Here is a 13,904-nt window from a genome sequence, read left to right on the forward strand (position 1 = left end):
TTCTGGATGTCAGTGCATAATTAATGTTACAAGGAAACAAAGTCTTAGCGCTAAATTGCATCTTTTTTTTTACCCTAAAACCACCCTGTAATATTTATTTAATGGAGAAAAGATTTAAAACACATTAAATCTCATATCAGAGCAGTGTAAATTGGGAACACTGCTCCAGATCCGAGAACAAGCTTTACACGCTCCATTGATAACAGGGTGTGACAGCTGGAGTCTCATGGGAAAAAGGTAAGAGATCAAAATGGGGACTATCTGAAAAAAAGTAGAACGAGAAGGAGGTCAGTGCCGTGTTAGAGTAAGACGGAGTGCACGGTCAATGTGAAGCACGCCTGTGGACCACATCGGTCCTGAGGGTTGACCATCGGCCACAGCAGCGACAGCACTACGACCCTTCCATCCCACAGTTCACTGTGCCCTCTCTCCCTCAAGTATAACCTTAAGACCAGTGTGACTTTGAGGGCGTAAATGTCCTAGAAGACAGCAGAGAGTTTCAATGTATGGGACACTAAATGCAATGGTGCGGATTTTATTGGATATGAGAGGGATTATGTAATGAACTAATCTAAAAACTAAAATAATATTTTATTCTATTTCATTCTGCAAAAGGTAGTAGTAAAACATAAAAAAAAGTTTGGTACTGACAATTGTAACCACTCAAAGAATAAATTATTTTTTTATCTATACATTACCCCACCTCCATTATATTTTTGTACCTTAGAACGGTATCATTAATCCTTTCCCATCATAGGACGTAATAGTACATCTTATGCTTGTTTAATTCTCTCAACGTGGCATTTAAAAGGAATCTACAACAAGGTTTTTACTATGTAATCTGAAGACAGCATAAGGTAGGAGATGAGACACAGATTTTAGGGATGTGTCACTTATTAGGCTGTGTGCTGTTGTTTTCATATAATTAATGTTTAATCAGTAGGAGATTATTACTGCCCAGACTAGCTGCCTCATGCCAAGTGGTCTGACCATGCCATCTCTTTCTCAGGTCTGCTTCATGCTACATCTAAGAATTCTGATTGTCATAATTGATCACTGGTCAATTCTGTGTCATAACTGGTGCACCCAGTAAGCTAAAAGACACATCACTGGAATCAGGGTCTCTTTTTTTACATTATGCTGCTCTCATATGAGGTAGAAAAAGCCTGGTGACAGATTCCCTTGAAGTGCAGCTGTAGGAGTGGTAGAGCTGATTGTCCGCTGAGAGTTCAGCCTGGAATGAGAGGTGCCTTCTGGAGGAGGGTGCGGTGCAGTATGAGGCGCAGCCCATCGAGTGGAAGATTGCAACAGAAGGGAACATGGCTGAAGGAGGAGCCAATTAGAGAGAAACATGATGCAGTTGTGGCGTCAGAAATCCAGGCCTGGAGAGGTGGCGGCATGTGCCATTTTCACTGCCGCATACGAGGAGTGAGGAACGTAGCGGTGAGCTTCTCCCAAGAATGGCATAGAGAGAGCAGAACTCTCCCGATCGAGGTGTGCAACAAGGAGGAGATGCCAGAGGTTATCACCCACAGGTCCGCAGCGGGGAGCTTTCAAGCGAGAGGTGCTGCTCAAGGTGCACCGCCAATGATGGTTCAATGGACGACTACGCCACGGCCGTACATGGGCCTCCTAGCCCATGAGCTTAGTCATAATGCCGGAAAGTGAAACTCTTTCAGCTGAGGGAAAGAAGACCCCAGAAGGCGCCAGTGCTGAAGCGGCACGCCCAGAGGAAGAGGATGAGCACTCTCCATCGTGGCTGGTCCCAGTACCGGTTCTTGTTAGGAAAAGCATAGTCAATATTGCTACAGATGTTAAAGTCTGTAAGACAGAAACCAAACCTGGGGTCATAACCATGAATAAGAAATTCCCTCCTATGGGACGTGCCCATTGCACTCCAAAAGGGGGATCGAAGGAGGGGCCAACTCCCCTATAATATACACCTATAAGTTGAAAAGAGCATGAGGCCCCATATTAGACCAAGTCTAATGAGATCAAATGGAAATATAAAATAGATACACTTTATTAACAAGATATGTAATACACACAAATACAATAATCAATAATAAGGATAAAGTATGTGACGACACTAAAGGGCAGACACACTGGGGAACGTCCATATATTGAAGTATAGGCGTGGTAAATAGCAACAGCTAGTAATAAGGTGCCGAGAGTTAAACTATGTACAGAATGGGTCAAAAATATAGAAGACAAGGGAAGAATAAACAGCCCTAGTGGGTATACCCCAAGTCCCTGAATACACTAACCCACATAACAGCCTGCTCGTAACTTATGGCACATAAAACACAACCCTGGATCCGCTAATTGCTTACCCATGAACGTAGCCGCCAGTGTGCGCTGTCCCACCGAAAGCCCCGACGCGTTTTTCGCGTTTAAAAGTGCTTCCTCGGGGGGCTGTGTGGCTTGTGGCAAATACATGGTTTTTATATCATGCCTGCAGCTGAAGTAAATGAGCCGCAGGAGCACTACGGCACATGCGGGCGGGTCCGACGGCCGGCAGCGCGCCACTTCCGGCCTTCCCAGGGACGCCCAGAGAGGAGGGAAATCCCTCTTGACGTCACCAGATCTGGGCGTCCCTGTTACGGAAGCCTTACAGAGGCGCGGTTAGGCCGAGGGTGACGCCTCCGGGACGTCCGATTGTCTCGGGCATAGGAGGGCTTTGCGACCCTGTTTGCAAGTTTATTGAGTACTATCTACATCCGTTGGTTGAGTCGCTCCCCTCCTATGTCCGAGACACTACGGACGTTCTGTTAAAGCTAGATGGTCTTACTCTTGAGCCTGATATGATCTTTGCAACTATTGATGTAGAATCTCTCTACACTAGCATTCAACATAGTGATGGCTTGGAGGCAGCTGAGTTTTTTCTGGGTATGAGTAACCTGGACTCCCTGATGCAGACCCTGATCTTGGAACTATTACAGTTTGTTTTAACGCACAATTTTTTCCTATTTAAGGATCGATACTTTTTACAAAAACGTGGCACTGCCATGGGCGCGGCGTGTGCGCCCTCGTACGCTAACCTCTTTCTTGGTCTTTGGGAGAGAGAGGTTTTTGGTGGGGGCGCTCACGCCGCCTCCCATGTGCAGTGCTGGTATCGATACATCGATGATGTGCTGATGATCTGGCAGGGTCCTGGGCCGGCCCTCTTGGACTTCATCCGCGAGCTTAACCAGAATAATCGCAATATCAGGCTGACCCACAGAATAGCGAGTGGTGATATTGATTTTCTCGACATCAAAATAATAAGGTGCAATGATGGTGCAATACAGACCGATGTCTTTCGGAAAGAGACATCGGTCAATGCCCTTTTACACTCAACCTCGGCACACGTGCGGTCCACAATACGGGCCATACCTGTGGGTCAGTTTCTCAGAATGAAGAGAATTTGCTCTGCGGATGAGGTTTTTGAGAGGCAGGCTCAGGACCTTGTCGGACGTTTCCAAGATCGGGGTTATAGCAACAGGACCATTAAGAAAGGCTATTTACGAGCCAGGAACTCGACCAGAAACCAGTTGCTATGTGTGCCCCGTAGATCGGGCCCTACCAAAAAACCACAACCACTAAGATTCATATCCACCTATAACAATAGGTGGGATATGATGAGGGAGATTCTACAAAGGCATTGGTCAGTATTAAAAACTGAACCCACCCTCAATAAAATCTTACCTGATCGTCCTCTTCTCACTGCGAGAAGGGGCAAGAGTTTAAAAGACCAACTAGTGAGGAGTCACTACACCCCTGGCCCCTCTAGAATTTTTGGATTGGGTCCACAGAGATGGGGGTGTTTTCCGTGTGGCTCATGCAAAGCTTGTAGTAACATCATTAGAGCCACTGACTTTTCGGCGGCGGGGGGAGGTAGGGATTACCGACTCACAAGCTACATATCCTGTAGCACTACGTTCGTGGTGTATTACGCCACTTGCGCGTGCAATTTAATTTATGTTGGCCTGACTTCACGTGAGCTCCGTGTCAGGGTTCGGGAGCACGTGAGGGGTATCTTGGCAGCTAAGGATGCGCCTGATGTCTCGGAGCTTAACACCATTCCGAGACATTTTAGGCTGCATCATGCCTGTAATCCAGCTTCCTTTAAGGTGCGGGGAATTGACAGGGTCCATGTCGGCAATAGGGGGGGCAACCCTAAACGGATCCTGGCACAAATTGAATGCCGTTGGATTGTCTCCCTGGGCACTATGGTCCCCAATGGCCTAAACGAACAGGTGTCTTTTATCCCTTTCCTATAATACGCGTAACTATTAGTACCAGTATTTTTACTGGCTATATTTATGCTTTGTTGCCTGGACGCTATCAACTGTTTCCCTTTTATATCCATTTTTACGTTTTGGTTTTTAACTTGTGTCTTGTTCTCTTTTTTCTTTTTTCTCAGTTTGTTATTTTTAGTTGTAGATCTTATAGGTATTTTGACTTCTATTGGTGTGGAACAGACATTCGTGCAGCTGACATTTTTTCTTTGGATGGCATCATCTGAAAGATATACAGGGTCATCCCATTGTGACAGCATTTTTATAGTGAGGTGTGGACGTCTGAAAAGGCTTTCCAGAATATTACAATAAGTGACCTGTCGCGGACATTTTTACATCTGAAAGATATATAGTGTTATCCTATTGAGACAGCACTTTTCTAGTGAGATATGGATGTCTGAAAAGGCTGTCCAGAATATTGCAATAAGAGACCTGTGGCGGATACTTCTACATCTGAAAGATATACAGTGTCATCCCATTGAGACAGCACTTTGATTGAGGTGTGGACGTCTGAAAAGGCCTTCCAGAATATTATATTAAGAGACTTGTTGCGGACATCTCTACATCTGAAAGATATACATTGTCATCCTATTGGGACAGCACTTCGATAGTAAGATGTGGATGTCTGAAAAGATTTTTCTGGATGTTACAATAAGAGATTTGTTGCGGACATTTTTACATCCTTTTGGGACAATATTACCTTGTTGGACGCGATCCACCTACACTCATTCTGCTTTCCTATTGCTGTTCATAGTTCTATTTTTTTTGCTGTCATGTTGCCAGTATACTTTCCCTTCCTCAAGATGGCCGCCGGGGTGGTGCGCGTGCGCCGTGGACCCTCGGCCGAACCGCGCCTCTGTAAGGCTTCCGTAACAGGGACGCCCAGATCTGGTGACGTCAAGAGGGATTTCCCTCCTCTCTGGGCGTCCCTGGGAAGGCCGGAAGTGGCGCGCTGCCGGCCGTCGGACCCGCCCGCATGCGCCGTAGTGCTCCTGCGGCTCATTTACTTCAGCTGCAGGCATGATATAAAAACCATGTATTTGCCACAAGCCACACAGCCCCCCGAGGAAGCACTTTTAAACGCGAAACGCGCGTCGGGGCTTTCGGTGGGACAGCGCACACTGGCGGCTACGTTCATGGGTAAGCAATTAGCGGATCCAGGGTTGTGTTTTATGTGCCATAAGTTACAAGCAGGCTATTATGTGGGTTAGTGTATTCAGGGACTTGGGGTATACCCACTAGGGCTGTTTATTCTTCCCTTGTCTTCTATATTTTTGACCCACTCTGTACATAGTTTAACTCTCGGCACCTTATTACTAGCTGTTGCTATTTACCATGTGATCCTGCTACGCCTATACTTCAATATATGGACGTTCCCCAGTGTGTCTGCCCTTTAGTGTCGTCACATACTTTATCCTTATTATTGATTATTGTATTTGTGTGTATTACATATCTTGTTAATAAAGTGTATCTATTTTATATTTCCATTTGATCTCATTAGACTTGGTCTAATATGGGGCCTCATGCTCTTTTCAACTTATAGGTGTATAGATGTTAAAGTCTGATCTATTAAAATATAAAATAATATAGCCCATATGGTAAATGCCATCAAGAAAATAAACTCAAAATTCCAAATGATCATTTTTCAGTCCCCACACCTACCCCAAGAAATGCAAAAAATCAGTTATCAAACCATCTAATATAGCACAAATCGTACCAATAAAATTTTCACATAGATGCCATTTGTGAGCATACATAAACTTGTATTGGCCCTTTTCATCTGTGATACCGGAGAAAAATGGACATTTGATTTTCAGTGACAGATGGTCTGTGAAAAACATGGACATGTGATTAGACCCATATGGTGGCATGTAAAAGTTTTGGCATCCCTGGACAAAATTACTGCTATTGTGAACAGTTAAGCAAGTTGAAGAGTAAATGATCTCTAAAAGGCCTAAAGTTATTTACTTTGTATTTTAGGCAAATAAACATGTATATATTGTGTTTTGTTTGTTTGTTTTTTTCATTTTTAAAATTACAAAAAGGAAAGTGGGCAAATGCAAAAGTTTGGGCACCTTTGCAGATTTGTGTGTTCAGATAACTTTGACCAAGGTTGCAGACCTTAATTAGCCTGTTAGTGTTATGACTTGTTCACTATCATTGTTAGGAAAGGTCAGATGATTCAAATTTCCCAGCTTTATAAAAAAAAACAGTCTCCTCTAAACTTGTGCCAAAAAACTGCAGCCATGGGTTCTTCTAAGCAGCAGCCCAGCACTCTGAAAATGAAAATGGTGGAGGCCCACAAAGAAGGAGAAGACTATAAGAATATTGCAAAGCGTTTTCAAGTTTCCGGTTCCTCAGTTTGAAATGCAATTAATAAATGGCAGTTAACATTAACAGTGAAGGTCAAGATAAGGTCTGGAAGACCAAGCAAAATTTCAGCGAGAGCTGCTCTTAGGATTCCTAGAGAATCAAACCAGAACCCCTGCTTGAATACAGAAGACCTTCAGAAAATGTTAGCAGACTCATGAGTTGTGGTACATTGTTCTACTGTTCAGAGATGCCTGCACAAATAGACTTCATGAAAGAGTCATCAGAAGAAAACCTCTCCTGTGTCCTCATGATAAATTTCAGCGACAGAAGTATGCAAATGAACATCAAATCTAGCCTGATGCATTTTGGAAACAAGTCCTGTGGACTGATGAGGTTAAAATAGAACTCTTCGGCCACAATGATCAAAGGTATGTGTGGAGAAAAAGGGCACAAAATTTCAGGAAAAGAACATCTCACCAACAATTAAGCATGGGGTTGGATTAAGTTGCAGCCAATAGCACAGGGAACATTTCACAGGTAGAGGAAAGAATTGATTCAATGAAATTTCAGCAAATCCTTGATGCAAACATAACACCATCTGTAAAATATCTGAAGTTGAAAAAAGGATGGCTTCTACAAATGGATAATGATCCTAAACACACATCAAAATCCTCAATAGACTACCTAAAAAGGTGCAAGCTGAAGATTTCACAATGGCCTTCACAGTCACCTGATCTGAACATCATTGAAAATCTGTGGCTAGACCTCAAAATAGCAGTACATGCAAGACGACCCAGGAATCTCACAGAACTGGAAGAATTTTTCAAGGAAGAATGGATGAAATCCCTAACACAAAAACTGGAAGACTCGTGTCTGGCTTCAAAAAGTGTTTACAAGCTGTGATACTTGAAAAAGGGGGTACTAACCATGCAGGATGCCCAAACTTTTGCATTGGACCATTTTTCTTTTTGTTAATTTTAAAATGTAAAAGATGAATATACAGGTACATCTCACAAAATTAGAATATCATCAAAAAGTTAGTTTATTTCAGTTCTTCAATACAAAAATTGAAACCCATACATTATATAGAGTTAATAGAAACAGAGTGATCTTTTTTAACATGTTTAATTCTGTTAATGTTGATGATTATGGCTTACAGCCAATGAAAACTCAAACGTCATTATCTCAGTAAATTAGAATACTTTATAACACCAGCTTGAAAAAAATACTTTAAAATCCAAAATGCTGGCCTACTGAAATGTATGTTCAGTAAATGCACTCAATACTTGGTCAGGGATCCTTTGGAATCAATTACTGCATGAATGCAGAGTGGCATGGAGGCAATCAGCATGTGGCACTGCTAAGGTGTTATGGAAGCCCATGTTGCTTTGATAGCAGCCTTCAGCTTGTCTGCATTGTTGGGTCTGGTGTCTCTCATCTTCCTCTTGACAATACTCCATAGATTCTCTATGTGGTTAAGGTCAGGCGAGTTTACTGGCCAATCAAGCACTGTGATACTTTTGTTCTTAAACCAGGTACTGGTACGTTTGGCAGTGTGGACAGGTGCCAAGTCCTGCTAGAGAATAAAATTTCCATCTCCAAAATACTTGTCGGCAGAGAGAAGCATGAAGTGCTCTAAAATTTCCTGGTAGACGGCTGCGCTGACTTTGGTCTTGATAAAGCACATTGGACCTACACCAGCAGATGACATGGCTCCCCAAACCATCACTTATTGTGGACATTTCACACTAGGCCTCAAGCAGCTTGGATTGTCTGTCTCTCCACTCCTCCTCCAGACTCTGGGACCTTGCTTTCCAAGGTCTAGTATGAAGTATCCACAATCAATGATGGTTTCGGGAGCCATGTCATCTGCTGGTTTTGCATCTATATTGCCATCCGTATAGCATCTGCATGGCATTCGTTTTTATAAATCAACAGTGGATACAATTTAGAAGACCAAAATCAAGTTTGCTTTATTGATCCTTTTGGGATCCGATTTTTTTTTTTTGCATACCGACAAACTTGCCAATTTTCATCCGACATATGGAAAAGACTGCGATTTATGTCACACGGACGTTTGCACCTTGTGAAAAAATGGTAATTTAATCAGTCCTGTTGAATAATATCGGTCCTAGTGCTGTGCACATAAGGCCAGTCTTTTTCACAGACCACACTCACACAAAAAGTACGATTGTGTAAATGTAGCCTTACATTTGGAGGCAATAGATTATAATTGAGGGATAAATGTAGGGTTAGGTTGGCTTTGATGACCAAACACAATGAGCATATCCTTTATACTACTGAATATTACTTTCCTTTGTTTAAAACCCTCTTTCTGTGCACTAAGTTGAGGTCATTGTTCCTTAAACATTGGGATGTGGTTGTCGCTGCCTATAAAAGAATGTAAAGATAATACTGTAATTATGACAAATATGTCTAGGAATGACAGGCCTGCACTGAACAATAGCAGATGATCATGAGCACAGCCTGTTTTTTACATTTACAGAACTGCATGGGACAAGGAAAATATGGCGATTTTTTTTTTTATCGTGTTTAATATATGATCTTACTTGTCCAGTTGTCAAAAACATTGCTTCACCATGTTACACCCTTCATTGTCGGCTGATTGAAATGACGTATTGAGCGCAACCTTCCATATTATCAATTTACACGGGAGGTAACCAGACTATAAATCTCACCAGACTGGGGCGTAGCTTTTAGAGTTCAGAGGTAGCAGTCACACCTGAACCCTGGAGCCTAATGTTGGCCACATACTACTCTTTCACCTGAAAATTTCACCAGTATTTTAAATAGAATATGGTACTGCAGGTGGGCAGCCAATGGAGGTAGTTAAGGTTTTGCATTTGGACTGAAAAGCTTTAATGGAAAGCTATCACCAGAAAATGAAAACAACATATTGTTTAAATCAGATTTTTGTGTTAAATTAGTTTTTTTGGCAATGCTTTTCTTAATCACAGTATGTATTCAAAATAAAAAAATGGAAATATTTCACTTTTCACACTGGCTTCTTAGGATTTTTATTTTGCTCAAACTTCTTGTTTTTTTCAAGAAATAACACATGTACATTGCCATAGTGGTGAGACTCAGACCCTATCTTCTATTGTGCAACTTTGAGTTTCCAAAAAAGAGGGGTTTATGACAGAATTCTGGCTTAAAGACCTTAATGAATCGGGCCCTTCGTTTTTTTATTTCTTTGCTGAAGTCAGAAGGAGAACAACTTAGTTGTCTAACATGAACATACATCTCCCTGCTCTAAAATCTACTTTTTTAGTTAGTGTATATGTAAAACAGGGCTCATAAAGACAGCATATGTAACTTGTATTCTCCTTCTCCACATTATCTTCTTCTATCTGTCTACCGCCCACTGAAGTAGTACCTGTGCCCCAACCTGGTTAGCCTCATCTTGATAACTATGATCCCTGGTCTGGCTTGCACGTTGCCTCCTTCAGCCCTCGTCTCTCTAGCTGTCCTGGGACCCACTACCAACAAATATACTTCTGGCTTCAGGCCTACTTAATACAGCTGGCTGCCTTCTGTCAGGCTCACTTCCCAGCCGTATCTGGGTCTATCTTTCACTTCTCCAGTTACTTTTCAGCTTGCTGCCTCTGCAATCTTTGGATTACACACACCTAACTCAGCGACTCACTTCCTTATCTTCTCCACCGCAACTAGGAATTGCTGACTCCTCTAACCAGGAAGCATTGCTTTTTTTCTCCCTAAAGGTACCTTCACACATAACGATTTTGTTAACGATATCGTTGCAACGTCACGCTTTTTGTGACGTAGCAACGATCCCGCTAATGATCTCGTTATGTGTGACAGTGACCAACGATCAGGCCCCTGCTGGGAGATCGTTGGTCGTGGGGAATGATCAGGACGTTTTTTTGGTTGCTGATCACCCCGCTGTCATCGCTAGATTGGCGTGTGTGACGCCGATCCAGTGATGTGTTCACTTGTAACCAGGGTAAATATCGGGTTACTAAGCGCAGGGCCGTGCTTAGTAACCCGATATTTATCCTGGTTACCATTGTAAAAGTAAAAAAAAAACACTACATACTCACATTCCGATGTCTGTCACGTCCCCCGTGTGACAGACATCGGAATGTGAGTATGTAGTGTTTTTTTTTTTACTTTTACAATGGTAACCAGGATAAATATCGGGTTACTAAGCGCGGCCCTGCACTTAGTAACCCGATGTTTACCCTGGTTACCCGGGGACTTCGGGATCGTTGAAGACAGTTTCAACAATGCCGAAGTCATTCCCCTGATGGTTGGTTGCTGGAGAGAGCTGTCTGTGTGACAGCTCCCCAGAGACCACACAACGACTTACCAACGATCACGGCCAGGTCGTATCGCTGGTCGTGATCGTTGGTAAGTCGTTTAGTGTAACGGTACCTTAAGCTTTTCCCCACTACAATTCTGGTTTTGCATTCTTCCTTGCAAACCTTACTTAACCTAACTTTTTTCCTACTGCAAAACAGCCTAACAATCAAAGTTTTTCAATAAAACATCACAATACTTTGGATTAATATCAAGCAATAGCAGAAAATTGTGGAGCACACCACAAATAATATCACAGTCCTATCAGCGCATAGGAACATGGTATTTTATCAATAATAGCAGATCTTCAGGGAAGTGTCAGTTTTCTTCTACTCCTTTTTATATAATTCTGGGATAAGTCTAAAGGCTCTATCAGGACTTACTAAGCATGACTAAGAACAATCGCTCCGCTGAGGCCCTGAGTAAGTAGAACTAATGGGCTTCTTTGTGTTCATTAATGTCAGATGCAGTTTGGATTATTAAGTTCCTATAGTGAAGCTAAAAACTGCTCTGTTTAGGACCATAAAACAACTTATTGGCACATTAGATGCTGTTTCGCAGTTTGTCGTATTAGTAGGTGTACTTCACCCACACAACCTAGTAAATGGAAGTCAGAGCTCTAATTAGCAGACCAAGCCATTCTTGTAGAGTATATCAAACTCAATTAGGGTCTGCCTGGCAACCTCAAGGTGCCATTATCTATACACGTTTGAGACGGCACCAAAAAAAATGAAGGAAATCGTGTTCTTTCCAGGAAAATAATATGACGCTATTGTTTAAAAATGTTCAATAGGATGGAAAAGGATTTGAGGTTAAATAATAGGAATTAGCTGTTACACAATATAATTTAATAGCAGCCTATAAATGTCTTCCTTTTTTTTAGGCTGTTGATAAGCTGGTTTCCGAATATTCAATCCCAAAAGCAAGAGTTTTAGCTGATTTGAAGAGTAAGTATAATGATGTATGTAGAAATGATATGATCTTAGACACTCATCCACCTTCACACACCCACGCACAGACACCAAAGCATTACATATCTATTGTTCTTGTATTATTTGTTTTGTTAAGTTCTGTTTTTATTACGAATAAAGTAATCCTACAAGTATTGCAAGTGAAACATTTTATTACAATACAAGGAAGATTAAAGCAATGAACAAATGAGTCATCCAAGGTAATTACCAAGCAAAGACAAAACAATATATTGTGTAATGAAGAATAACATTGGCTAGTTGTCTGGTGGAATTGATCATCTTGAATAGAAGAGATGGTGTCCAGGGGATGGGACCCTCCTATATGAACAAATATAGATTTTATTACTGCGTGGTTTAATTATGCCACTAAAGGCGCAGTCAGGTCATCATATAAATCAGACCGACATCAGGCTACAGTGTATTGACTGGTTGGTGGGTTTTCCCAACCTGAGCGTGACATCTTCATAGAAATATATGAAACTGTCATGCTCAGATCTGGAGATCCGCCAGCCAGTTCATGCATTGTCGTCTGATTTATATGGTCATCGGGGACAGACATATCTCTAGTGCAGCAGGTTCAGTTGCACAGTGGTCCGTGTTCCCAGTCACACTGCATGTATCCAAGTCATGACGGCCCAATTAATTCTCTTACTATGTAGATCCTCCTCCTCCGATTAAGGATGTTGAGGCCCCTAGAATAAATCTGCGTGCATCAGATGGCTTTATACAATACTCAACATTGAAATTGCAACACAAAGAAGGAAAAGTCTTGGAAGTGACATGTGCAGGCTGCTCACAGTAGCAAGCACGTGGCATTGTTATATTGATAATTGCCCCTGAGATAGTTTGGCCGCTTTTGAGAGATGGCCATGTCTCTGCTTCGACAACCAAATCTATGTACAGCTTGATGGCTCAGTGGGCAGCCTGGTGGCTCAGTGGTTAGCACAGCAGCCTTGCAGCGATGGAGTCCTGGTTTCAAATCCCACCAAGGACAACATCTGCAACGAGTATTTTTATGTTCACCCCGTGTTTGCGTGAATTTCCTCCAGGTTCTCCGGTTTCCTTCCACACTCTAAAAACATATTGATAGAGAATTTAGATTGTGAGCCCCATTATGGACAGATATGATAATGTCTGTAAAGCGCTGCAGAATATGATAGCGCTATATAAGTAAAGCTTAATAAAATTAAATAATAATGTAACGCTGAGTTGTTAATGTACCTGAAAAACTAGAGGAGTCCGTCTACCATAAACTAGGTCACCACAAACCAGTAATAAGACTGGTGTGATGTTCCATCGTAAAGGCCTTTTCATAACATTCCCTTGTGATGTCTTCTCCATGGCATTATCTGGCTATCATTGTGTCCAAGACAAAAGGGGGATTCATTGTTGAAGAGCATAGACCTCCAGTGCCGGTTTGCTCTGCACCATGATAGTCTTTGAGACAGGCAACGTTAGAACAGAGCATTTTTTAGCTGGACATGTGGCTTTTAGCCCAATGTCATGTGAACACTTTCTGATGGTTTGTATAGACACGGTTTGATGCCTTAGACTTCGTGCGCGATGTCCAATTTCAATCGAAGTACAAAATAGATCTGTCAGGGAACCAGTAGTATGGCCATTTCGGCAAAATATCTCAGGAGCCGTTATCAGCGAAACAAAGCAAAGCTGCATATTGCTTGTGCTACTGTGAGCAGCCTGCACTTGGAGCTCATACTCGATACTGGGTAAATCAAGATGCTGTAAAAATTTTGCTTCCATTTTTTCAGAATTAGCTTATCATTAACGAGTCATATACATCCTGTGATTTCCATAATTCCACAAATTTTCCGTCTTGCTGGTGCAAATTCAATGTCAAGGAATTCACTGTATATTACGATGCCATACCCAAAAGGCAAACGGGCAGGCAGACAACCTGTACACAATGATCACTAGGTAAAACAACAATATAAAACCGGTTTACCCACATGAAATGTATACAGATTGTACAACCAACTAC

At 42.1% G+C, this 13,904-nt stretch overlaps 1 protein-coding gene across 2 annotated transcripts in view; it reads left to right on the top strand.

Moving 5' to 3' along the window:
• The window catches only part of PROM2 (prominin 2), a 119,089-nt gene that overhangs the window by 45,993 nt on the left and 59,192 nt on the right, over positions 1-13,904 (top strand). For both annotated transcript variants that reach the window (XM_069766597.1, XM_069766596.1), the window contains exon 5: positions 11,818-11,881. In XM_069766597.1, coding sequence (XP_069622698.1) covers positions 11,818-11,881 — 64 coding nt within the window. The remainder of the gene's footprint in view (positions 1-11,817; positions 11,882-13,904) is intronic.

This window comes from Ranitomeya imitator, chromosome 4, assembly GCF_032444005.1.
Source record: "Ranitomeya imitator isolate aRanImi1 chromosome 4, aRanImi1.pri, whole genome shotgun sequence".
NCBI lineage: Eukaryota > Metazoa > Chordata > Amphibia > Anura > Dendrobatidae > Ranitomeya > Ranitomeya imitator.